The 26,156-nt window shown below is 41.2% G+C and overlaps 2 protein-coding genes across 8 annotated transcripts in view; one reads left to right on the top strand and one right to left on the bottom strand.

Moving 5' to 3' along the window:
- The window catches only part of GPATCH2 (G-patch domain containing 2), a 108,843-nt gene extending 98,396 nt beyond the window's left edge, over positions 1–10,447 (bottom strand). For 2 of the 6 annotated variants that reach the window (XR_008329696.1, XM_053383165.1), the window contains exons 1-2: positions 10,114–10,447; positions 3,155–3,871 (exon numbers count right to left, since the gene is read on the bottom strand). Coding sequence is in view for 5 of the 6 variants with exons in the window: in XM_053383165.1 (XP_053239140.1) it covers positions 3,155–3,871; positions 10,114–10,169 (773 nt within the window). In the remaining variant the exon portion in view is untranslated. Of the gene's footprint in view, positions 1–3,154; positions 3,872–8,549; positions 8,658–9,131; positions 9,250–10,113 lie in introns of those variants that run through there. The other 4 variants (XM_053383163.1, XM_053383164.1, XM_053383161.1 and 1 more) reach the window with 4 other exon arrangements.
- Positions 10,448–10,531: 84 nt separating this feature from the next.
- The window catches only part of SPATA17 (spermatogenesis associated 17), a 74,187-nt gene continuing 58,562 nt past the window's right edge, over positions 10,532–26,156 (top strand). Inside the window, exons 1-5 of one of the 2 annotated variants that reach the window (XM_053383181.1) lie at positions 10,532–10,673; positions 12,550–12,639; positions 15,079–15,160; positions 17,157–17,207; positions 22,257–22,360. In XM_053383181.1, coding sequence (XP_053239156.1) covers positions 10,606–10,673; positions 12,550–12,639; positions 15,079–15,160; positions 17,157–17,207; positions 22,257–22,360 — 395 coding nt within the window. In that variant the 5' untranslated portion in view covers positions 10,532–10,605. The remainder of the gene's footprint in view (positions 10,674–12,549; positions 12,640–15,078; positions 15,161–17,156; positions 17,208–22,256; positions 22,361–26,156) is intronic. The other variant, XM_053383182.1, reaches the window with a different exon arrangement.

Raw genomic sequence — 26,156 nt, 5'->3', positions numbered from 1 at the left:
TGTGGTTGTCCTTGAGCAATTAAAAGCTTCACGGAGGCAAATACAACAGTTTTCCTTGTTAAGCATAGGGCGATGGGATCACATGACCCATGTTGTAACAGTGAAACTGACTCTCTGCTTTCTGTGTGTAATTGAGGCAGCAGATGTTAACCTATAGCCGAATCTAGATAAGACAAAGATTCTGTAGTTGAATGGATCCCAGATATGGAATTTGGCGATCATCCAGATCTGGATGGGGCTGCCCTCTCCTTGAAAAAGCAGGTTTGTAGGGTTTTTCTGGTTTTTGTTTTGTTTTTAAAGAGTTGGTGGTGCTCTTATAACCATCACTGTCATTTTAGACCCAGGTGTACTCAGTGGCTAGGAATGCTGACATTTTTCTAAACAGGGTTAGACTAGCTATAGTTATCCATGCTCTGGTAACTTCCAGGATAGGCTACTGTAATGTGCTTTGCATGGGGCTGCCTTTAAAGATGATCCAGAAGTAATGAAGAATGTGGCAGCCAGGGAATTAATAGAGGCAGCATGCTGGTTGCATATAACTCCTATTCTAAAACAGCTGCATTGGTTTGACAGTCATCTTCGAGGCCCAATTCAAAGTTCTTATGCTGACATTTAGAACCATGAATAGTCTGGGACCCAGACAGAAGACAGAACACCTGCCATATTAACATGGATGTGCATTAAGATCAAAGAGGTTCTTCTGGTGAATAGTGGGTGGTGAATAGTGGGGGAGGGGGCTGAGGAAAAGTCTTTTTGGTGGTGGCTCTGTGTCTGTGGAATAAGCTCTCCAATGAAGTGAGGCTTGTCCCAACTTTTTAGTCTTTTAGATGCCAGGCAAAAACGCACCTTTTTTTGTCAAGCTTTTAGAAGCTGATGGGCTAAGTTATATTTATGATACTGCTATTTATGTTATTTATTAATTTAACATTGTTGCTTATTGTGTTTTATATTATTTTTATGTAAACCACTCTAAGAGTATAGAAATCTCTTAACAAATAAATAAAACCAGCTACTCAATGAGAAAGCCCTGCTTCAAAAACATTCAGTTAACACTGCAACATCTAGCAGAATTTGGTAATACTTTCTCCATTAAATACATTGAATCGGACAGGTCTGTGCTCTCTGTATAAACATTAAGCAGGGCAAACTAGCAGTTGAAGGGAAGGGGGCTATAATGTATATCAAGTGTTAATATACTGAGAACATATAAAGAGTCCTGCTGGTTGAGACCTAGACCCATCTAGTCCTTGTTCGTTCAATCTCACAGTGGTCATATAGTGGGCCTATGGGAAGCCCACTAGCAGGATTTAAGGGCAAAGGCACTTTCCTGCTTGTGTTCTTCAACAACTGGTACTGATACTGATGCTGGAGGCAATAGGCAGGTTAACAAGAAATATGAAACAAAAATGTAAAATACAAATGGTAAATTATAACATTTAGATTTTATCATGCCACCCAGCGGCTTGTCCCTAAGGGAAGTCAGCTACCATTAAGTGTAGACAAATTATAACGTTTCCGAGCACAATTCAAAGTGTTGGTGCTGACCTTTAAAGCCCTAAACGGCCTCAGTCCTGTATACCTGAAGGAGCGTCTCCACCACCATCGTTCAGCCCGGACACTGAGATCCAGTGCCGAGGGCCTTCTGGCAGTTCCCTCATTGCGAGAAGTGAGGTTACAGGGAACCAGACAGAGGGCCTTCTCGGTAGTGGCACCCACCCTGTGAAACACCCTCCCTTCAGATGTGAAGGAAATAAGCAGCTTTCCTATCTTTAAAAGACATCTGAAGGCAGCCCTGTTCAGGGAAGTTTTTAATATTTAACGCTGTACTGTTTTAAACACTTGATTGGGAGCCGCCCAGAGTGGCTGGGGAGGCTCAGCCAGATGGGCGGGGTATAAATAAATTATTACTATTATTATTATTATTATTATTATTATTATTATTATTGACCTACTTCCTTGACAATATTTGACCATTGCATGACTCTCTGTTCTCCAGACTGTAATTCATATTTATTGAGTACCAATAATGTACTAAACCCCATTCCCTGCCTCATCATCAAACAATTAGTTTACTGAAATTCCAGCAAATACAAAAGCTCCTGAAAATGTAGGCTTCTTGGACAACTTATGGCCTCCTAGAAGAAAGGGAAAAACAGCACCCTACAGTATCTTCACCTAGGAGCCTACAGTCTCTTTACCTAGGAGCAGAGTGGTAGCATGTATGGATGGGTACTAAGATTACTCATTTTGTCTTAACCAAGCGTAACCAGGAATGCAGAATGGAGTTAGTGCTTACAAAGGGGACAGAGTAGAAGGGCAAAATAAACCACCACAAAAACAAAACACACGACCTAGAACATGCCATCCAATGTTGTGTAAGTGGAAATTAGAAGGGAAGAACATTTCAACATGTTTCCCAAGACCTTGTGGCACCAAGGGATCAAATTAGTTTTAAAGTACTTCCCTAGATTCTAAATGTTTATCTGATTCCCCAAAAGGTCCTATCTGAGAGGAAAAAAGAGGGTTTTGTGTTTAAAATTAACAAAATCAAAATTGTGCAAAAAGTGTTCTGCAAAAGGAAAAAACTTAATTTTTATCCGTGTACAATTTTTACAATGTACCTTATTTATCTAAATTTGCATATTTTCCCTGTAATTATTATTTGCTCATTCTAACTACTGAAAATATGAGTGTTCACTTTTAATATGAGTGTTCACAACTCATGAAACACAGTAAAAAAAATATCATAATGACTGAAGTTAGTAAGGCTAGCAAGCCTATGCACACACTTGTTTGAGAGCAACTATCCCTGAACTCTGATTTACTTATGAGTAAATGTGCACAGCATTGCACTGCCCTTGACCTTCAGAGCACCCATATATTTATAGATAAAATGCAACAGTTATGCATATGGTGGTATGAATAAAAATACTTGGAACTGTAAAACTATTCCATAATTAGAATTCTGACAATAAGAGCTCTAATATAGTACAGTAGCAGGAAGTCTTGAAACTATTTTAAACTGTACACACTTTCGTAGTATGCTACATTATGTTTTAATCATGAAACACAGAAAAAATACTAAGCGATAAACATGTATCAAATGCCAAATTGAAAAAAAAAACTTGCAATAAACTGAAATGGTAAAAGTAACCTGTCACTCATGTTTTCATCTGAGCCCTTTTGCTCCTCATATTCCATCTTATCCTTGCTTGTCTGGTTGATTTCATCATTCTCAATGACCACTCCTTCATCCAAAATGTCTGGTCCTTGCCGACTTGCTGCTAGTTTCCTTTTTTTAACTTTGCTCTTGGTTAGTTCTTGATGTTGGCAAGATCTGTTGTCATTGTCCATTTCCTGATCCTTAATGTTATCCTGCTGCTGCGGTAAGGTCAGCGTGTTTGTTACTTCTGAAGGTAGATCCACCGCCATTCGTTTCACCTTTCGCCTCCTCCGCAGAGTCCTATTTCCTAGATTGTCAACTGCTAAATCAGGTTCATGCCATAGAGGCCTTTTGCCCCTGAGGTTATTTAAATTTGACGTCGGCCTGCGTTTTGCAAGTAACAACTGGTCATCAGAGTCGCTATGGTCTTTCTTGTTATTGGCATGGTTTTCTCTATAATCCTTGTTTGGTTCCTCAAGGCTGGAATCAGAGCCTTCACTTAAACAGTGGCCTGTCTCCCAGGGGTGATGGGTGTTAAATGAACGTCTTTTCCTCCCCCTTCGCTTTCGGGCCTGGCGTTTTAGAAGACAAGAGACACTGCGAGAATGGTCTCCTGTATCTGCAAAGCCTCCTCTTGCCTGCTCCGAACTTTCCTCCAGTGCAGAGACCAGATCATGAACTAGTTCCTCCATAGTCTTGCTGAACTGCCTGAAAAAACAATTCAAATTAATTGAAGAAAGCTCTTCTACTAGAACCACTACCACCTAAAAGGCATAGCTTTCATTTCACATTCAAGTGCCACTTATCAAACTTACATAGAGAAACAGGATCCAAAAGCAAGATGTGGAAATTATCTTATTGTTCTGCCATCTTTCATTTCACCCGTCCTAGTGCCTAGGGCCAGTTAAAACATTTAATTTCTGTCTGTAATTACTGCCATTTCCCATGCAGTTGATCCATGAAACAGGACTTTTAAGTATCTTGTGTGTGCTGTTCTAAATACAGGGAACATCCTTATTCTAGTTTGCCTTCGACGTGGGCTCACTGACTGTGGTATGCAGGTACAATCATTTAAACAAGCACACATAAGTATCACCTATACTGCCAATATATTGATTAAATTTGCTTACTGACTAATTGGAATCTAAGGAGGAAAACTTTCTACTTCATGACTCACTATGAAAATGACACTATGAGAAATTCTGAAGTGACACATCTGGAAGGTGACAGCTGCAGCTGTTTTGACCCAAAGAGCTTGGAAATCAAAGCTATGCTGATTTTCCCACTTTTTCAATGACTGCATTATTGTGGTTTCTTATGAAAACAATGCTCATGTGCGCATCCCATTGACACCTTCTTGGCTCCTTCCCTGGTATGAATAAGAAACGACCGGGTTACCCACAATGAAGCTTGGCTTCCCATGATGTTGGAAGCCAGGATCCTAGTTTGTTAAAGGATAGATAGGCTAATAATAACAATAATAATAATAATTCAAATTATATACCACCCTTTATCAAAATATCTCAAGGAAACGTACATTAGAAATATATTACAAAACATGAATGATAAAAACATAGTAAAAAGCATACTGACAAGAGCCCCTATTAGTAAAATAATCATCATAATAACAGTCCTATACCCACAATAACATGCCATAGTTTAAGGGAGCAACGAACCAGGATTCCTGATTCAGACATCAGAGGAAGTCAAGCTTAACTGCAGCTTCCTTGCTGGTTTATTGTGAATGAACAGTATGTTGATACATGTGGTCCATTTATTTCTGCTTTAATCCTCCCCTGGTGCAAGCAGGAGAAACAATCAGGCAATATGCATTAGTACATTGTTTATTCACAGTAAACCACAGGGAAGCCACAATTAAGGTTGATGCTGGTGGCACTGTGGGTTAAACCAGAGCCTAGGACTTGCTGATCAGAAGGTCGGTGGTTCGAATCCCCGTGACGCAGTGAGCTCCCGTTGCTCGGTCCCTGCTCCTGCTAACCTAGCAGTTCGAAAGCATGTCAAAGTGCAAGTAGATAAATAGGTACCGCTCCGGCGGGAAGGTAATCGGCGTTTCCGTGTGCTGCTCTGGTTCGCCAGAAGCGGCTTAGTCATGCTGGCCACATGACCTGGGAGCTGTACGCCGGCTCCCTCAGCCAATAAAGCGAGATGAGCGCCGCAACCCCAGAGTCGGTCATGACTGGACCTAATGGACAGGGGTCCCTTTACCTTTACCTCCTGTGTTGTCTGAACCTGCAATCCTGGTGTAATAGGGAGCAACAAATCAGGATCCCAGGTTCAGAAAGCACAAGAAGCCAATCTCAATGGTGGCTTCCTGGTTTGTTTCTCCTACTCACACAAGGGGAGAATTGAAAGAGGGAGAAATCAGGCAACATGAATCAGCACAATATTTATTCACAATGAACCTGCAAAAGCACCCTAAAATTTGAGGACTGGACAAATTACCAGCATTTCAATCCCCATAGAAACTTTAGTAAGTGAGGTGGGAAGAGATTCATGATACTGTCTACTGCACAAGTTGCCCAATTGAAGAAAAGCTTTTTTGGCATCAGGAAACAGTGGCTAACATCTAAGCCAATAGTCTAATGTTTTGCAGAATTACTGCTCAGTATCTGAGTGGTGTAACCAAGAAAAACTGAAGAGCAGCATGGTTGAGTTACAATTTAGAAATATCAGCATACTGAATTAAGTTATGTATCTATGATGGAAAATCTGTATGAATTGAAAATTGAAAAATATTTTCAGGTAATGCAATACTAGGATTGAAGTATAGCCTTATTCATCAGTTCTAATATATACCTCCAAGAATCTGAATGCAATGACAGCATTTTATTTTAAAGTGAGGCACATGGATCTTAAAGATAGGACAAGAAGCAAATTATTCCATCCCATATTGTTCTTTCCAGTCTATCTCTGAAGATAGTCTTTTAAGGTGCCCCCCTAGAAAACATTTTATTGTAGGTACAGGAACCATTTAGATTGCCTTCTCCCCCTGTTCAAGAAGAAGCAACTTATACCACACTAACATTGTGCAGTCAAAAGAAAAACATCATAAGGATGCAGATTTGCAAAGGAGAGTGATATCTGAAGAAACTGTTACTGAAAGTAGTTATGAAGACACTTGGAAACATTCACCAGAGACTAAGTTTTCAGTTCCTTTACTTGCTCTTTTCCTAAAATGTAGAACAAAGCAAGTACATCTCCACTGTATTTTCCCACTAAGCCACCTTAAGTAGGTATCTATTCGCCTTATTTCAGAAATTATGATATATTTAAACAGAAAATTAAACCCATGCAAGCAGCATTCAAAAATTGCAACTTGTATTATTAGCAAAACAAATATTTAAGTCTTATGACAGTATGAGTTGTACCTACTGAACTTCTCTCAAGCATTTAATATCTCACATTCAGTGTTTTACATCGCATAGCAAAGACAATTACAGCAACGCCCCTCAGCTAGTGATAAAATCTACTTCTTGTTTCAAAGAAGACATTAAGCTAAAGAAATTGTAGTTTGCCTGCAGTGACCTTTACATTCAGCTATAACAATAAAGTTTACTAAATGCTGACCTCTCTACGCACTACTAGAAGCAATATAGTTTGAAGCAATCACACTGCAACGCTGTTTAAGGTTGTAATCTTAAACCCAGTTACCGTATTGGCCTGAATAAAAGCCTCACTTTCCCCCCAAAATTCCGACTGTAAAAAGTTAAAGTGTGGCTTATATTTGCGACCTTACGGTATGCGGCCAGAAGCGTGGGGCAAACAGCGCCAGAAGCGCAGCAAAGTGGTGCCCACCCCGTGCGTAGTCCCTGTCCTCTCCCCCAAGGCCGAGAAGGGAGAGAGCAGGAAGGGGAAAGGCCGCTGGCAACGCAGTGTGCCCTCCCCATATACAGCCAAGAGCAGCGAGGAATGGAGCGGCTTATATTCAGGTATTTTTTCTTTTTTTCTCCTCCAATTTTAAAGGTGTGGCTTATATTCAAGTGCAGCTTATATTCAGGCCAATACAGTATGTACGCTTAAATCTTCTTGAATCTGGTGGGGTTACTGTGCATAGAACTGAAGACTGGCAATCCAGGGCAAATAACAGCCAAAGATTTTTTTTTAAAGTAAATACCGTATTTCTGTTTGTATAAGACTATATTTTTTCCTAAATTTTTGAAGTTTAAAATAAGGGTTCATCTTATACACAGAAAGTGCATGGTGCATTTTCTTACCAGTAATTTTGGGTCAATAAAATTAGGGGTCATCTTATACATTGAAAAATCACGTCTGCGCTGATGCCGGAAATCACGTCTGTGCAGATGCCGAAAATTGCGGGTGCGGGCGCTCACGCATGCACACAATCCAGCCTACAGAGGGATCTCCGCTGGAGTGAACCGGCCCAGGCAAGGTAAACCTTGCCAACCCCTGCACTAGAATATGTTTAGTTCTCAAGTTACAAACATGTATTACTCTACTACTCAAAACATAATAGACAGTTACTTTACTTTACATATCTCAATACTATTTTGCCCAGTATCACAAGCCTTTGTTTATGGAAAGTTCAATCCCGTGCATGTTTACGCAACTTGATCATAACAATGAGAAGCCAATCTCACTTTGGTCAAATGGACTTGACTTTCAAAATGTGTGCATGGGCATTCTTAGTCATCAAGTGATGTTGCTTGTATGTGTATCGAGAGCCAAACAGAAAGCTCTCTCTTCTTTTTTGGAAAATGCCTGTGGGTGGCATGAACAAAGGATTTAGATTTTACTTCTAGGTTGTACAATTGCACTATTAGGTGCAAAGCAATATACAGTAATGTATATTATCAACCAATAAATATGATTTCTTGTTCAGAAAATATATACATTTTCTCCATATGAAGTGCTGGAGTGGCAGATGGTACAAAAGGCATCTTCACGTAAGAGGAGACTGCTGGATCAGGCCAATGACCCATCTAGGCCAGCATCCTAAGTGGCCAGCCAGATAGCTGTAGGATGCTGCAAGCTGGACATCCCCTCGAGTGTAACTGTACTATGCTCCCAGTAACTGGTATTCAGAGGCATTCAGAGGCATTCAGAATCCCAGTAACTGGTATTCAGAGGCATGATACCTCTGACAGTGGCGGTAAAACATTGCCATTGTGGCTGGTAGCCATTGATAGCTTTGTCCTCTATTGCTTCCTATTTTAAAACTTCAAATTGGTAGTGAATACCTCCTCCTGTGCGAGTAAGTCCGTAGGTAACTATGCTGAATGAAGAGGTCCTTTATTTTATCTGTCCTGAAGCTTCATTGCATGTCCACAAGTTTAAGTGTTATGAGAGAGGAAGACAACTGTATTAATTTTCTCGACGCCATGCATGATTTATAAACTTTACTCACCATTTAAGCTGTTTAAAATGTGTCCCTGTCCTTAACATCTGTGCCCTCAACCCTTATAGCCATGAGAAAAGGAAGCACTGTTATTTCCTATAATACTGATGTGAGAGACAGCTTGCTAGAGGATGGAGGTGGCTTTATCCTCTTCCAATAGGTACAAATGTCCATTCATTTTCATATTAGCTATTTAGACGGGAGGCGGCTAGGGTTAAATTGGCACATGGCAATGACCAATTTTTATTAGCCGCTTCACTCCAGAACCAAGTGCTTCTTCATGTAAACATCATACTGTCATTGTTGGCTCCATATACTGTACCTGCTGCTTCCCTCCCTCCACCCTTCTGCATATTTCTGCCTCCACAATACTAGGCCATAAGCTCTCATTCCTTGGTTCTATTTACCATGGACTACATGAAAGCAAGCTTTCTTTCAGTGGCTTACAAGCATTCTCAGCTATTGACAAATGTGACATGAATTTCTGTGCTGTTTCTTATTTTTATAGTGATTGTATATATTGTAACTGTATATATTGTATATATATTATTACTTCATACTACTTTTTAAACTTTATTTTTGTACCTTTACAGGGAATTAATACAAATGTAATTCTCAGTTCGCAGTGCAGTTCTCAGAAGTTACATCTTTACAAGTATCATCCTGGGAATCATCATCCCTGTTGTGGACAACATTCTGGCCAACTCAGCTATATAGGAAAATGAAAAAGTCACTCTGTAGCTCCATTAATATCTTCTTGATAGCCCAAGTGTCAATACCCCAGTCTGCTCTAGATGGCTTGCCTCCTTATTCTCACTACCATTGCACTTTATGGAGACTGTGTGCTAGAGCAGCACTTTCCCAACTCCACCAGCGATCTGTGAGCTTCACCTGGATAGCCCACGTTGTGTGCCTGTGGCTTTGCTGTTGAAGACTGGAGATGGCACATCCATTGTGTTAAACATACTGATTTTATTTTATTGCCTCTTTAGAGTTCTTCAAATTGCATCTGTCATTGCCATATGCCAATTTATTTATTTCAGTTTGAATTCTACTGTGTCGTGAAACAAATGCAACACACAGGCCATAAAGGAAGCAATAAAAACACAATTAAAAATCATATAGCGCCCGGCACAACGCATTACCAATTATTACAGCAAGTAGGAAACCGTGTGTATGTGTGCATTACGTGGTCCACCCAGACCCTCAGCAACGTTCAAGTGGTTCGTGGGGAGGAAAGTTTGGGAGCCGCTCCATTTCTTTTCCAATCCAAAACCTGCACCCCGTTGGCAAACGTATCACAGCCAGGGGTTGCTAACCTTCAGCGAACCCCCCTGCAGCCAGCAGGTCACTACAGGGGCGTCCATGCTGCAGCTACTTCACCTGCCTGTTTCTGAAGGCGGAGATGCTGCTCAAAGCCCAGCAGCGGAGCGGAGCAACCCCCCAGCCAGCCACCCCCGTTCAGCTGACAGGGCCGCCTGCCCCCCACCTGCTCGCCTCCCTCCCTAGAGCCAGGCCTCACCCTCCACCTCCTTCCTCCACCCCTTCCTCCTGCCCCAGCCCTGCCCCTCACCAGCTCTTCCTGGCGGCCGGAGGTCTGCTCGGGTTGGGCTCAGCCCCCCGGAACATGTACCCGGCGCCCGCCGTCGGCCGCTCCCTGGGGAGGCGGGTGCCGCTTCGCAGAGACTCGGGGGAAGGTGGCCGTCCACCGGGCCAGCTCTGGGACTGCTGCGCTTCCTCAGTCCCCCATGATGGAATCCCGGAAGCAGCCGCGGCGCTGGGAGGAAACCGGGCCCGACCATTCCTCCCTTGGCAGGGGTCGCCGAAGCAGCAGCAGCAGCAGGAACGGCGGCGGCAGCAGTAGCAGCGGGGCGTCTTCGTCCTCGCCGCGACCACCGCTTGACCCGCTTCGTCCTGCCTTCCTCTACGCCCTCCCCGCCGTCAGGCTTAAAGCGCCTTCCCTCTGGTCCCTTTCCCCACCCCCACCCCGTCTCAGGTGGTACGTCCCGGTTGCCATGCCGACTCCTTGTACACCATCAATGGGAGCTGGCTGGGAGGGGGGAAGATGGCCACTCTGGCCAGGCTGCAAGAGAGGCTGCCGCTCTTCAAGGGGGAGTATTACTCTAGGAACAGGTAAAGCTTCCTCTCGCCCTCACGCTCGCGCCGCACTCCCCAGCCTGACCGCGGAGCAGCCACTCCCTCCCCCCCCGGAAAGTTCCCAGGTTTGCTGCGGGGGGGGGGAGAGGGGGGAGAGATAATTTCTTCTTTTGTTTTGACCTCGGAGCAGCAGCAGAAGCTGCCCTTTCCCTCTCTTCCTCTGCTCCCAGTAGCATAAAATCCACAGGTGAACAAGTGGATTGCGCAAAAAAAAATCGAAAGGGGAGACCTTCCCCCCCCCACTTCATTTCTGGGAGGGGGAGCAGGGGCATGGGGTGGGCAAAAGAAAAGTGAGGGGTTTGGTTTGCTGCTGCACCTTTAGCAACTGCTTAGATTAAGATTTTGGGAGGGGCAGTTCAGGCTTGTTGAAATCTCTCCCTATTAAAGGTGTGGGAGACCTATCCACGTTGCACCTGGCCATCCAAACTAGCATGGTAAAAAAGGTAAAGGACTCCTGGATGGTTAAGTCCAGTCAAGGGGGCTCACACCACTGCCCTGTCACTAGTGGAATACTCTTACAGTGCTTCCCTTTGCTTGCAAGGCTTCCTAGAAAGATGGTCCTAGAAAGATGCCAAGTTATGGTTTGAAGGTAACAAGTGGCCATCTTGGCAAAACTAAGCTGATCTAGGGCTGGTCAGTGCCTCCAGTGAGCGACTTCCTTGGAACCACATCTATGTTGTGCCTTGATTTCAATGATTGGAGAAAGGTGGGATATAAATGTTTAAAAAACGAATAAATAAATAAAATGTCCCCCCTACCCAGGATATCAAGAGGCATGGATATCTCTCAAAGAAATAGAATACAGTGGTATCTCGGGTTACACATGCTTCAGGTTACATACGCTTCAGGTTACAGACTCCGCTAACCCAGAAATAGTACTTCGGGTTAAGAACTTTGCTTCAGGATGAAAACAGAAATTGTGCTCCGGTGGCGCAGCGGCAGTGGGAGGCCCCATTAGCTAAAGTGGTGCTTCAGGTTAAGAACAGTTTCAGGTTAAGAATGGACCTCCGGAATGAATTAAGTTCTTAACCTGAGGTACCACTGTAAATAGACAAACAAGCCCAAGTAGACCTGGCATCTCAGAAACTTGTATTTAGGACTACCCTTGGGTTGATTATGAGTTGTAGATGTGGCATCCAGACATCCTTCCACTCACCACTGAAACTCTCTGTTTGTTCCCACACTCTCTTCTTTCCCTCTTAATTAATTGCACTACTACCACAGTCAACTTCAGAGTCTATCACCCCACTGCATTTCCCTCAAAAACAAAACAAAACCCAAAGCAATCCACCAGGTTGATAACTTTCCTAGGTTGTCATATACTATTCAAACTCTTTCCTTTTCCGGCAAAAAAAGTTATAGCTACACTGGGCTACTTTGCATGGCTAACATAACACACACACACACACACACACACACACACACACACAGTCCCACCCACCCCATCTTGTCCAATATGGATTCAATAATGATTGGCATTAGAGTAATTTTAAAAATAATTATGATCCAGGGAATAACCCCACCCCAATTCCTGTCTTTTCTGCTTTTTTTGTTTTTGAGTTCACATAATATACCATAATTACAGCTACGCTAACATTGTTTTCTGTGAGGCAGCAATCATTTCTCCATCAGGAAAGACTGCAAGGATGTTGGACACCACACTTTATTTACTGCCTATCAGTTATAAGACAAAATTGTTTTACTAGGTTTAATAAAAGAATGTGATCTTACTCAGATAATATATTGTTTGTTTATTCTGTTCTTGAATAATAATATTTGTTTATTTATATGTCACTTAATTGTATGGCTGACCAAAATGCAAATTGTGAAAAACCATTTCTTGTGTTTTCAGATGCGTAGATGAATATAGAAAAACAGAATATTATGCTGCTGTAAAAATTCAGAGTTGGTTTCGAGGATGCAAAGTCCGAGCGTATATCCGGTAATTTGATCTGCATCCAAATTGTAGACATGCATACTTGGAAGTCACTCCCACTGATATCATAAGCCTTTATTTAAAATGATTTTAGGTTACACCTTTATTTAAAATGATTTTAGGTTACACCCTTAATCTGTATGTTATTTACCACTTTGCCAAGTCTCTCTGAAGTTAAGAACTTGCTTTGCATATCATAGAATCATAGAATCATAGAATCATAGAGTTGGAAGAGACCACAAGGGCCATCGAGTCCAACCCCCTGCCAAGCAGGAAACACCATCAGAGCACTCCTGACATATGGTTGTCAAGCCTCTGCTTAAAGACCTCCAAAGAAGGAGACTCCACCACACTCCTTGGCAGCAAATTCCACTGTCGAACAGCTCTTACTGTCAGGAAGTTCTTCCTAATGTTTAGGTGGAATCTTCTTTCTTGTAGTTTGGATCCATTGCTCCGTGTCCGCTTCTCTGGAGCAGCAGAAAACAACCTTTCTCCCTCCTCTATGTGACATCCTTTTATATATTTGAACATGGCTATCATATCACCCCTTAGCCTCCTCTTCTTCAGGCTAAACATGCCCAGCTCCCTTAGGCGTTCCTCATAAGGCATCGTTTCCAGGCCTTTGACCATTTTGGTTGCCCAAACCCCCCTTATCGAACCCCCTTATTTTTCAAATGAAAAAAATTAATAGCTTTCGGCTATTTTGAAATTTTCTTCTTATTTTCTTCTTTATTTTATTTAAAATTGCTAGGCTAAATAAGCAGGAGGAAATAATTTAAATCCCTTTAGTCATTTATTTATGAATGTCAGTCATGTGACATTCACTTGACAAGATGTCTCTGAAAAGTACTCTGTTTGAAGAGATAAGTTTTTAACACCTGGCTTCTCTAGACTTTTGCAAAGTATCTAAATAGACAAAAGACTGCACATATAGTTCAGTTGGTAGAGACCCTTAATCTCAGAGTCATGAGTTCAGCCCTCACATTGGGCAAAAGATTCCTGCATTGCAGGAGTTGGACTAGTTGACCCTCGTGATCCCATCCAACTCTACAATTCTGTGATCATATCTGTTGTATCTGTGGGATGCAGTGTGGAGCTCGTGGTAATACCAGACTGCATCCTGGAAATGTCCCCTTTACTTAAAAATCTGTTGCTGAATCTGGCAGCTGCAGTTTCTCCTGCCTGCTTTTCTTCTCTAATCTGCTCCTCCCTGTTTGTTGTGACGACATACTTCTCATTATAGTAGGCTGGGTGAAGATGGCAGAAACAGCTTGTAAGAGATGGTAGAAACCACCATCTCCAAATGCAGCTGCAGACTTTAAAGCTAAGAAGTTTTCCAGGTTACAACCTGGCAATCACTAATAGTTGGGGCTTCGTGTAGAGAAGCATGTGGGTTTGCCAACCTTTCTATACCCTGTGCAGCAGGCTTGTGCATTGAGGAATATGTGCAGAGAACTTAATGTTGCTGACTTTATAGACAGTAAATTACCATATTTTTTGCTCTATAAGACTCACTTTTTCCCTCCTAAAAAGTTAGGGGAAATGTGTGTGCGTCTTACGGAGCTGTGCAGCCATCCCTCTTGCTGTTCTGGCTTCTGGGATTCAGAATATTTTTTTTCTTGTTTTCCTCCTCCAACAACTAGGTGTGTCTTACGGTCTGGTGCATCTTATAGAGCGAAAAATATGGTATTAAGTCAAAAACAACCACTGGGGCAGTGCTTTCCACTGTCATCCATCCCCACCCCCCTTCTCCTCCTGCATGCCAGCTTCAGACAAACCAAAGCTTACCATTATGTCTGGAACAGGAAACTGTGGCTTAATGTGGCTGTTAACCAAGATCTGAAAACAGACCAAGCAGTTCTTTGTTTTGGATGTAATAGGATCTGGTGCAGAAGCTGGTGTACAAGTGGAAGAAGGATGGAGAGGAACAAAGAGGAAGAGTGTGGGCCCATCGCTTGCTCCCACTTGGATAAACTATGGTTTATTAAGCCAACAATGTTATGTCCAAACCAGCCTAGTGAAATTTGGTACTATTCTTCTAAGGCTCAAAGTTCAGACAAGCCTAAAGTGGAAAGCAGCCAGAGATGATTATATTTTTGCCAGCTTATCCTTGTCAGAAGCTGACACTGACTTAAAACTGTTAACGCTTCACATCCTCTTCCCTATTCCTTTTGTGGCTCCATAAGAAGTTACATTGGAAAGGGTCCATGATTCAGGCAAGACTTTAGTGCTTTTAATCCCAAATTGATACCATGTATTCCAAAAATTTGGATGAAAGCATCAAGATTTAAGCTGCCACCTCAAATTTAGGATGCATATTGATATAAAAAGTCTCCAAATTTTAATTGTCAAGCTAGACTGCTGCATGCACTGGATTTTTTAAAAATGGTTCAACTTTTCACTATTTCCAGGGGGAAAAAATCTTACCAAGGTATTTTGTTTCAGGTATCTGAACAAAATGATGGTTTTTATTCAGAAATGGTGGCGGGGTTATCAAGGAAGACAAAAATTCAGAGAAATGGTGGAGGTAAAAACTAAATTTGTAATTAAAAATTATTGTAAGCTTTCCATAAGACTGTACGCAAATACAAAGTAGGTGAAATCTCTTACGTTTGGCGCCAAGTACTTGCTAGCTTTTAAATTCACATGCTGTTGATCGGGTATAAATGTTTCAGGATTAAAGAGGGGGAAATAAATTACCGGCAGGTCTTGTTAACTTTTCTAGGCTGGTTGTAGACTCACAGGTTCTGTTGCTCTTAGAAAAAGAATAGAGTATTAAAGATCTGAATTCAAGGGAAGAATGAGAGGGAATATCCTTGACTTCATTGGCCTTATCTCTACCAGATGGGGCTGCACTCCTACTAAAGTTGGCATGGGGAACCTCTGATTTGCAAGCCAGATTAGGCCTGCCAAGGGGCCTAATTTGACTTGCAAGGACATTTCCCCACAACTGGCCACCTGCCCCACATCTGAGACATCAAGTGTGGGGCAGATAAAGCCACAGTTAGGAAGGGGCAACTGGGAGCCTTGGTGCGCACACACCTTTCCAGTTGTTCCTCTGCAAGCAGAGCTTGCATTCAGTGCCTTTTAAATTTGGTGCTTAACGCAAGCCTCATTGAGAGTAGTCCTACTCAGGAGTTCTCAAAAGGAGAGTGAATCCTACCCGCAACCTAATAAGCTGTTCCAAGGCTTTAAAACAACAGATTTTCAGTTTTTTTGGTTTTTAAAAAGCTATCCCTTCCCTGTGATAATTTTTTGCTATATTAGAAAGGAAGTAATATAATATTAAAGCCAGCATTTTAAGACCTCCTTTAATTAAATGAAAGGAATTATGCCTGGCCTAATGTAATGAAGAAAGCGAATTTTAAAATGAAGTAGCATCATTGTGTTCATTTGTAAATAACATATTGCAGCCAACTGTTTCTTAATTGCCCAGACTGTTGATAAATAATCCAGTCCTGCTGCTCTCCACAGACAATTTGCTTTGGATCAGACTAGGCAATTCAAATAACACTAATTACAGTGAAACCCTTTTACGGTGAATTCTTCTTTGCCAGGGAGGGTGAGGGGAGTAGTGAGAGAAAAGGAAACCACATATCACTTTTCCCTCTGATTTGTAGTCCCCCTCCCCTCCAAGTCTGCAACTTATGCTGAATAAAGGACATCTTCTGCCTTGAAAGTACTTATTTTACTTTTTATGATGCAGTTGTGAATTATGTTCATTTTGCATTTGTAATTAGAGGGCGGAACAGATGTGAAAGCTTAGTGTAAAGTGATGTATCCATTAAAATAACCTATCCTGCCAAGTGAGTGTTTGCTATAACAGGGGATTCTTTCACTCAGAGTGGGATTCGCCTTTATTGGAAGGGAACCAGGAAATGTTTTCTATATCAGGGGATTCACTGTAACATGTTATCATTGTATTTATGATTTTATGATGTTGGAATGAATATTAAATGAAACAAAATTCCCAAGAATTACTCAGGAGGCAACTAAGTACATAACATTTAGTACAGATGGTTGGAAGGCACAATTTTGCTCCATCACTGCATCCATATCCTTGAACGATTTCGACTGAAGACAGCATTTCTTTGAATTTTTCATTAAACCAGACGTCTTGAAATATGAATTCCTTTTATGTTTCTGTGAGTTTTGGTTAAAAGAACCCCAGTGAATAAATCATACAATACTACGTGTCACCAGCACTTGTGAATATTTCTGCTTTGTTATTCTACTCTCAGTAGAGCACCATTGATTATCAAACTCAGCGGAGAGCATTTTATGATCATATATCTCCATTAGCTGCTAGTTTGACTACCATAGATTTTTCTGGTTAAGCCTGCATTATGTATTAGGAAGCCTATCTCTTCAATACAAAGTTTGATTTTATTCTCTCTAAGCCTAGAACTCTTATTATGTATTATGTATAAAGATTCTTATCTTTTATATGTAAAAATAGGAGTACTGTCTTTGTGTAACTGAAATGTATGCCATCTTTCCCCCCACCCCTCCTTGATTCACAGACAGCATATTTTATTATGAAGATGAATTTCTACAATGAAATGGCTGTCAGGGTAAATATTTCTTCACTTGTTAAACAAATGAAAAGTCAATTGTGCTCTGAATTTGCTTTTAATAAAATGAGCAACCCAGAATAATATACACTTGATTGATATGCTGATGGTAAAGTGAGGAAATGGTACATAGTTACAAATTTAAAGTTACACTAAGTAATCTAAGTTGCATTTTTGAAAATTTCTGTTTGATTTAAGATATTGATGTGTGAATTCTTCTCTATTCCAAATGTTGAGGCGCTTGTCATAGCTATTAAAATATTATTCATTTATATATGTGTACACCCACCCACCCACCAATTTTCTTCTATCATGGACTCAAAGCAGCTTACACAGAGTTCACTGGTAACCTCCCATTCAGACACTGCTCAGACCCAGACCTGCTTACCTTCAGCTTACCTTGCTGTATCATGTGACTCAGACCAGAAGTGAAACCTGTTTAATTTCTGCCCTAGTTCTGCTAGGATCAAACATGTACACAGGCAGTTTTCATCCATGGTAATGGTTGATGCATGTATAGTTTTCAGTTGTGCAAAGTGTGGTGTAGTGGTTAAGAGCAGTAGACTCGTAATCTGGTGAACTGGGTTCTTGTCTCCACTCCTCCACATGCAGCTGCTGGGTGACCTTGGGCTAGTCACACTTCTCTGAAGTCTCTCAGCCCCACTCACCTCACAGAGTGTTTGTTGTGGGGGAGGAAGGGAAAGGAGAATGTTAGCCGCTTTGAGACTCCTTTGGGTAGTGATAAAGAGGGATATCAAATCCAAACTCCTCCTCCTCCTCCTCTTCTTCTTCTTCTTCCAGCAGCTTGGGTGTATGTGCATTGTCCTTACAAGATTTAAATAATCTGTGGTTGTGGTTGTTTTTTTAAAAAATTGAATAATATCATTGGATACCACACTGATCATTGTTCAAGAGGTGGGAACAGAGAACAGGTGCAGCCCCCCTCCCCCCCACCCCCCCCGATCAGTGCTATTTCTGAGGAAGTGCATGTGCAACCCTGCATTGTTGTGTTGAAGCCTTTGCTATCTATGATTGAGTGCATTTTCTCCACCTTTCCTCTTAGGGCGGTCTACATGATTCTTTTCATTCCCCCTTTATCTTCACAACAGTCCTATGAGGTAGGTTAGATTAAATGAGAATGACTGGTTCAGAGTCATGACTGGATTTGAACCCATGTCTCTCTTGTATGACACCATAATCACACTGGCCCTGACCATGTGGAAGTACACACATGCACCCAGTCCCTCTTTTGCAGACATTCTTCCTGTATTTCACATGCACACCTTCTGTCAGCCTCAGCTTACTTGTGCAGAGTACTAAGGATGAAAATCAAAGTATGACTTCTTCTGCCCATCCCTTAGAAACCATGTATCTGGATTACCTGAGATGACATTCTGGGTAATCTAGATCAGTGACGGTATAGATACTCTGTAGGAAGCCTAGTGTCAAGCTAAGGGGTGGGGGATACCTAGGTCTCAACATTCCAGACTCTGAAATCCATAGGATTGGATCTAAAGTTGCATGGAGTGGAACTCCGCAAACTGGATGCTCTCACCTGCAGAAGAGGCTAGGCAATTTTTGCCGATTCCCCATACCCCCGTGGTTGAAATATGTTTCAGGGAGTTGAGAGACCCTCTGGAACAGAATGGGAGATGGCACCGGAGGTTGCAGAAGGGAGAGGAGATCTGTGGAAATTGCCTTCCCTCCTTCCTGATGTGGCAACATCCCGTTTGCTGAATGGAAGCCTCTTCTGCATTTGACTCACTTCTACAAATGGGAGGCAGTCTTCCGTTTTCATAACAGCGTATCTTGATTCAACCCTTAAACCTCCCAATTTTAATGCATTTAGCAATGTTTCTTTAATTTAAGTGAGATTGTGCTTGGTGTTCAGCAGAGGAGGGCCACCATAATTGTCGTGATGCTTGCGTTTATATTACCACAAACCCTGTAAAATCATTGGCATAAATATTGGCATAAAACTGGAGCGTAATACCTGAAAATTAATCCGCTGGTGTAAAGACAGGAAATAAAAAGTTGTACGCTGTATCCAGCCTATCAGTGTTTTCCTTTTCCTTATGCAGTCCCATGCTGCTAAATTGCTGAATCTTGCCCATAGGCTAATGCCTTCAGGTGAAAAGGGAGAGAAAAAAATGCTGTGTGTGTGTTAAGTAAAAAATAAAAAATAAAAGCCTTGGGCAGCCTTGGGCAGCCTGATACGGCTTCATTGTACCAGTGCAGCATATCTTCCGTTTTGAAAAACAGTTTTAAAATTAGATTCGGGCAGAAAGGCAAAACACCTGGTTGGTGTAATGGCTTTTGTGTCACTGTGCATTCTTTAAAGCTGTCCCTTAATTATATCTAACCCACTACTGTCAAACTCTCACCTTTAGAACAAGAAAAAGCACAAAGAAAGCAATTATTATAATGCATAATTTTCCATGAATCAGATTTACTTTTAGTATAGTGGGTTGTTATATATTCATCCTTTTCATTTGGAAGATTTAAGGGTTGCTGTGAATTTTCAACAACAAAAGTAATCCATGTTTTTTAAAGGAACAATCTTTGTGTGAGCAGATGGCTTTTGATATATCAAGGTTTTGCCATTTGTTTTAGTGCTTAAAATAAACATTATTTATAAGACCACTTACATTTTGATGTTACTTAATGAGGAATATGCATCATTGATTTGACTAGCTTAAGAGGTCATTTAGAACTTGCCCGTTAACAAGCTGTAATCTGCTGAGCACACAATGACTTTGTTTAAAATTATCTGTTTGGTACTGATCAATGACAATAATTGTTTGGTACCAATCACCATTGAAACTTGCTAATTACTTTGAAGGGCATACACACTCGCCTTTTGTAGGAGTGTGTAAATATTCACCTTGGAATTGTAAGATACGGTGGTGGAAGTATTACATTTTTTAACCAATTCAGCAAAGTCAGGTAGGTAGTTGTGTGTCCTGCACTATGTTGGGAAACACCAGAAAAAAGCTCTGGCATATGGAGAGACTAAAATGGCTAGGACTCTTCAGCTCAGACAATAGATGATAGGGAATGTAGAGTATATAAAACTATGACTGTACCGGAAAAGCTATTGATGACAATGTGTGTGCCATTTGGGATAGTACTAGTACTGGAAAACATCCAATGAGATGTAAGGATTAAAAATGTGTAGGGTGTTGCATACACAGGTGTCTCAAAAGATGCATGCTGTCCACTTAAGATTTCAACAACAGTTGACCCATAAAGCTAAATGTGGTTTGCGAGTCTTGTACTGTATAGCATTCCATAAGTTCAGTTAACCTCCCGAGTTTGCTGCCTGCCTGGGGCTGCCAGAACAGAGGGTTTGTCAAGCACGTCTCATGACACAACACAGGGCTGTATCCATCTTTGTGGATCACTATTTGTTCAGGCCTGCTCTATGTCCTGTTCAAGACTTAGACCTGAAAGGGAAGCCCAGTGAAGCCCAGCAGGAGTCCAGCCAGAGTATGATTGGCACATAAAGCATAAAATCACCTGACTTTATAATAATATTTCATTTTTTTACTGCTGTGTAATAAAGAGCTATCTGCTTGTTTTCTTCATAGCTAAAGGCAATTCAGAACCATCACTGTATGTGTGTTTTAAGTCTTATCTGACACCACTACATGACTTTACTCCGAATGTCAACTGCTTCTTTCTTGGCCTACCACCCAGTTAGCCTTCTGGAATACTTTTAGAACCTCCTAGAATGCTTCAGAGTTCACTTTGATACATCAAACCCACTGCTGTGCTCTGCAAGGTTTTTCACCCCTCCTCTATATAGTTTATGTTTAAGAGTGCCAGTCATGATACACTGATTTTACTTCAGGTGGATTGCCAAAAAATAAATAAATAGAAAGCGGGCAGGAGACAGTTTCTTACCAGGCTTTGGAGGCCATTTCAAGATTTTGCAGGGCTGTCTGAGATCTCATGGGAACCTCCAGAGCCCTCACACTGCCAACCCAGAACTGAAGAGAAGGGTGGAGGGCTTAAAAGCTCTTTCCGCAAAGTGTTTTCCCACCCTTGAAAGTGCTTTTAAGCCCTCTGCCTTGCTTACCGGGCTCTGGGAAGGCCCTACACAGGCTCTGGAACTCTTCACAAGACCTCAGGTGATAAAAGAGTCTAGATAAATTGATGGATGATACGCCATCAGTGGCTAGTAGTCATGATGGCTGTGTACTATCTCCAGTATTGGAGTCAGTGTGCCTCTGAATACCTGATGCTGGGCAACTGAGTGGAAGTTATCTGTTGCTCTCATGTTTTGCTTGTGGGCTTCTCTTTGGCTGGCCATTGTGGAAACAGTATGCTGGACAAAATGGATCTTTTGTTTGATCCTTCAGAGCTTTCTTTTGAAATAGCCACAGCTTATCTTTCCTGCATTGCCCCATCCCACCTGGCAGGAAAGTTTAACCCTCTGGGAGATAATACAGCAGCACCTCCTTCCTTGTGAATATGGCTCAGCAATCACTTCCTTCGGCATTCAGAATCATGTGTTTTGTGGCCAAGCATCTCCACCTAGCATTCCTTAGTTGTAGGGAAAGAGCCTTTAAAGTTCTAAACAGACAGAGACAGATAGCCTTCTATGTGATAAAATACAGACCAATTCTTAAGGTAATAGCTTTAGTGAAATTTGAAATGTAGAGAAGCTAGATGTTAATTTACATGATACTCTGTAATTAACTTAAATGTGGCTAACTGCTTTGATTTGAATATAATACATTTCTTTTGGTACTGCTTTGAAAAGCAGGTGAATGGATTTCATTCCAAAGGCCCTCAAAATTCGTTGGAATATGCAAAATATCTTACACAACAATTGTAAGCTCATGTTCACTTTAGCATTCTTTGATCAATAAGTTCTATTTCAATATATTACTTTTTCCTCATACCTGTAATTATGTATACATGCATGCTTGGTGTTAAAGCGTTATCATCTCTCATAAAACTAGATTTTTAATATATATTGACAATGTGATCTCTCTTGCAAAAAAAGTATTGAAGCAAATATATGTGCTTTTTCTCCACTAGATTCAGAAAAGATGGCGAGGCTATTACGTGCGAAAATATATCCATAATTATTATGCACTGAAGAAGTACCTGGAAGCTATTGCTTTGAATAATGAGCTGGTCAGGTAAAGATAAAAATACTGAGTAGTGAAACTTTAAATTTCTTTTTATATATATTTCTAAATAGTTTATGGTGCTAATTAAATTATTTCTTCATGGAAAGAATTGCCTCCATTATCCAATATATAAAGTAGTCTTCTTCTTTCTCTTACCTAAGCATGTGGTCCAAATTATGATCTCGTTTATACAAGTATGTATGCAGCTATGATTCTACTGAATCCACTGGAGTGAGCCCAAAGCTGAAATGCATACAACACAGAATTTATCTCTTTCCATCTGCTCAGGAGAAAAATACTCTGGACTTTCTATATTAACAAGTCTGTAGAATAATGAAGTAGTGCTAGAGGCTTAAGACCCCAATTGCAACATGTATGTGGGCCCTAATTCTGGTGGATGGGTGCTGAGACAAGGCACATGCTGCTAGGCCATGATAGTTTTCCAGTGCCTTTACCAGATATGGCTCTCAGGGGTCAAGGAGCTGGAGATGGTTAAGAAGAGAATATTGCCACTACTGTCCACCATGTGCACTGAGAGTGTTTATAGAGTAATCCAGCCCTGAGTTGGACTCAACTCCATCACTCAGTCGTGTAGTGAACATTCTGTCCCTTGGGCCTCACTGGTTCCTTAAGGTCTGTAGGTCAAGACACCAAGTGAGTGTCACTATCCCTTTAAAATAGGTGTGGGGAACCTGGGATTCTCCAGATGGTACTGGAATACAACTTCTCCCAGGCTTGTGCCCCAGGGAGGACACTTCAGTCCTGCTAACTCAGTGGCTTGACTTCACTCCCAGAGGCACACTCCACTGTCTCTCGAGACAGACTGATGCCAACAACAGCAGCTTCCATCATCCCTGACCATTGGGCATTTTAAATGGGGCTGATGGGAGGTGGTATCAAAAACATCCGCAAGGCTGCAGATTCCCTGGTCTGAGAATTGCTCACAAACGACAATTTCACTTGATGTGATTTTTGCCATCATGGGTCTTCTCCCATCGTTTCAGCCCTGTTTGGCAGATTGTTTCATTTTTAGCAACTCAGAAAGGGAAATCATAATCTTCTTAGTCTACTGGAACTATCCTCTCTGTGGGAAAAATAATTACTTCATGTTACAGCTTCAATCAAGATGCATCAATCCTTAGATCTTATAAATTTACAGAAAAAAGGCATTTGTGCATGTTTTAGTTATTCTTGTAAACACAAATACTGTAGAAAAAATGCAGCAGAATTTTTTAAAAAATTAATTTGTATATTACCCTTCATATGAAGACTACAGGGTGGTTTACAGTATAAAAACAAAATACATAACATAAAAACAAAACAATAACACCCCATCAAGGAGTACTTGGAAACAGAAATCTTCTATGAGTGGTATTCAGCTAAGCTTTACTCAGAGGCAACCCATTGAAATTAATAAATCTACCCTAGTTGTGCTTATTAATTTTAGTGAATCTACATGGAGTAAAGCTTAGCTGAATACCACCGTATGTGTCTGGGTAGCCCCTTTTGTCATTATGTTTATATAACATATATGTAAGATTACATTTTCACAGCCTGCCTCTTACAAAGATAAATTGGTTTGATTAATTTAAAGACTGAGTATGCATTTTCTAGATGTGTCCACTTATAACCTATAGCCCCATATGCAAAAACTGCCCTAGGTTATGAACAAGAAAATGATATCATGAAATTAAAAACTAGCCTCAGGGATACAGATTGGCAGCGTTAATAAAAATCATAATGCTGTTAATGGTGAAACTTACAATACACTGAGTTTCTCTTCTAATTTTAGTTTCAGATATACATTGACTTTATCTGTTACTTAATGTTTTGCAGCATTAAAGGTGGGATGCAATCAACTGAGAAAATGAGCTAATTTCAGGAATAGATTGAATTCATTAGAACTGTTATCCACAAGCCCTTTGCTATTGCTTATGGCTTTAAGCTTCATTTGAAATAGGTTTAACTGGCGGCCCTTTGGCTTGAACTGCAAGCTATGAGACAAATGTGGGATCCCCATGTTTGCCTTGTAACACTAAAGCAAGAAAGAGTTAGGCAGGATAGGGCGCCTAAGCCATTCTTCCTTCCAAATCCACCCTGGCCATTTTAACCCTACATTTCTCAGCCAAGCTCTGAGATTCGAATAAGCACAATTGGGGGATAAAGAGCTGGAGGGTACATCTTCAGGGGAGAATCAATGGAATAGGGGGAGCCAAGCATCTTAATCCCACCAGCTGTTTCTGTGCTACAAACGCAGCCCCAGCCTTTATAGGAATCTGGCAGAGATGGTGTTGGGAACCTGTGTTTGCCTGTGTAATAAATGCATTGTTCTTCAGTTTTCTGATCCTAAAGGAGGTAGTTTGGACAGGTTTGGACAGAGACAGATCACTGTCCCGTCTCAAATTTAGGAGATGTTGTAGAGCTATAATGGGTATAAAAATAGCCCATTTTTAAACCCAAGAGCCTGGGTTAAATGTTCATTTCAAATCCAAACGGGAACTTAACTACTCAGATTTAGTATTCCACCAAATGTTTAATAATGCCTCCAGTAAGGACAGTTGGTTTGTCCAGCTTGGGAACAAAACCGAGTGTTTCAGTAGGTCTGACCAGCATATCGCAGCATTGTAAACAAATATTGCCCAATGCCCTTGTAGATGTCTTTATTTTATTTTGACCATTTATATCCTATCTTTATTAGTAAGTAAATTCAGGGTGACTCACAAAAAAGTTATTGCAAAAGCCTGTTTCCCCCTTCATATGACATAATGATATCATGTGATTGACAGGTGGGGGTCCTGCCCATCTGCCAGATTTGGCCCCTTGATGCAGATCCTAATAAGGATCTGTCCCGTGGAGCCAAAAAGTCACCCTATTCTGTTCCTCAGGAGGACTCTGGAAACTGAGCACAAACAGTATGAGTAGTTCACTAGACTACCCAAAGGAAACCTGTCGGCTCTTAGGACTAGGCAGTTTTAATGGAGCAAGAGGAGTTGGAACAGAAAAATGTTCTGCTGAAAGCAAGTAATTTGAAACTGTGTGTGTGTGATTCATAGGATGGGTGAATTCCCATGTATAATAGGGAAACAATTTGCTGAGTAGGATCAAAGGCGGATCAAGGGGAACACAACTGGTGCAGCTGCACTGGACACGGAGCTTCTGAGGCACCGCAACTATGACATCCAACGGAAGGCGAGAGGTTGAGGGGACACCCACCCACCCACCAGATTTTGGTGTCAAACAGGGCACCACTGAAAGTTGAGACACCAAGGTCTGCTGCTAGCAGAATCTAGCTTTTCCTTGACAGTTAGCGAGTCCAAAATACACATGGGAATTCTCTGTATCTGATCAAGATCTGATACCATAATTAGTCTTTCTTAACATGAACATTAGTTAATTGTGCAAACTCTCTGTGTGACTACTTTTGAGCACTGTTTGGAGATTTCCTTTGGGGAGAAGATGGTGTCCTACCTCTTAACAGGATTAGGTAAATGGCAGCATATTACATTGATATGGCTGCCCATTACCTGCCAGGAAAAAATTAAAGTGTTGGCCAAATTTGAATCTGTTTCTTCAAAAACTTGGCAACTAATTTCATTGTACCACTTTTTTTAATTGAACAATTCACCGTAGAGCCGGGATGAAACTTAAAGCTGTTCCAAAGCAGTGATAAAGCAATTATGGGACATTTTGGCTGCTGAACTACCTTTATTAAGGTTACTTATGGACTTTAGTATCTTCTGTAGATTGATTCTGCTGTTAAAACCTGAGCCGCAGTGTGTATCACACACTTTTATATAGTCTCAAC

This window comes from Podarcis raffonei, chromosome 3 (assembly GCF_027172205.1).
Source record: "Podarcis raffonei isolate rPodRaf1 chromosome 3, rPodRaf1.pri, whole genome shotgun sequence".
In the NCBI taxonomy this organism is placed as follows: domain Eukaryota; kingdom Metazoa; phylum Chordata; class Lepidosauria; order Squamata; family Lacertidae; genus Podarcis; species Podarcis raffonei.
Note: the sequence above shows the minus strand (reverse complement) of the source record. Positions and strands in the feature narration are given on the sequence as shown.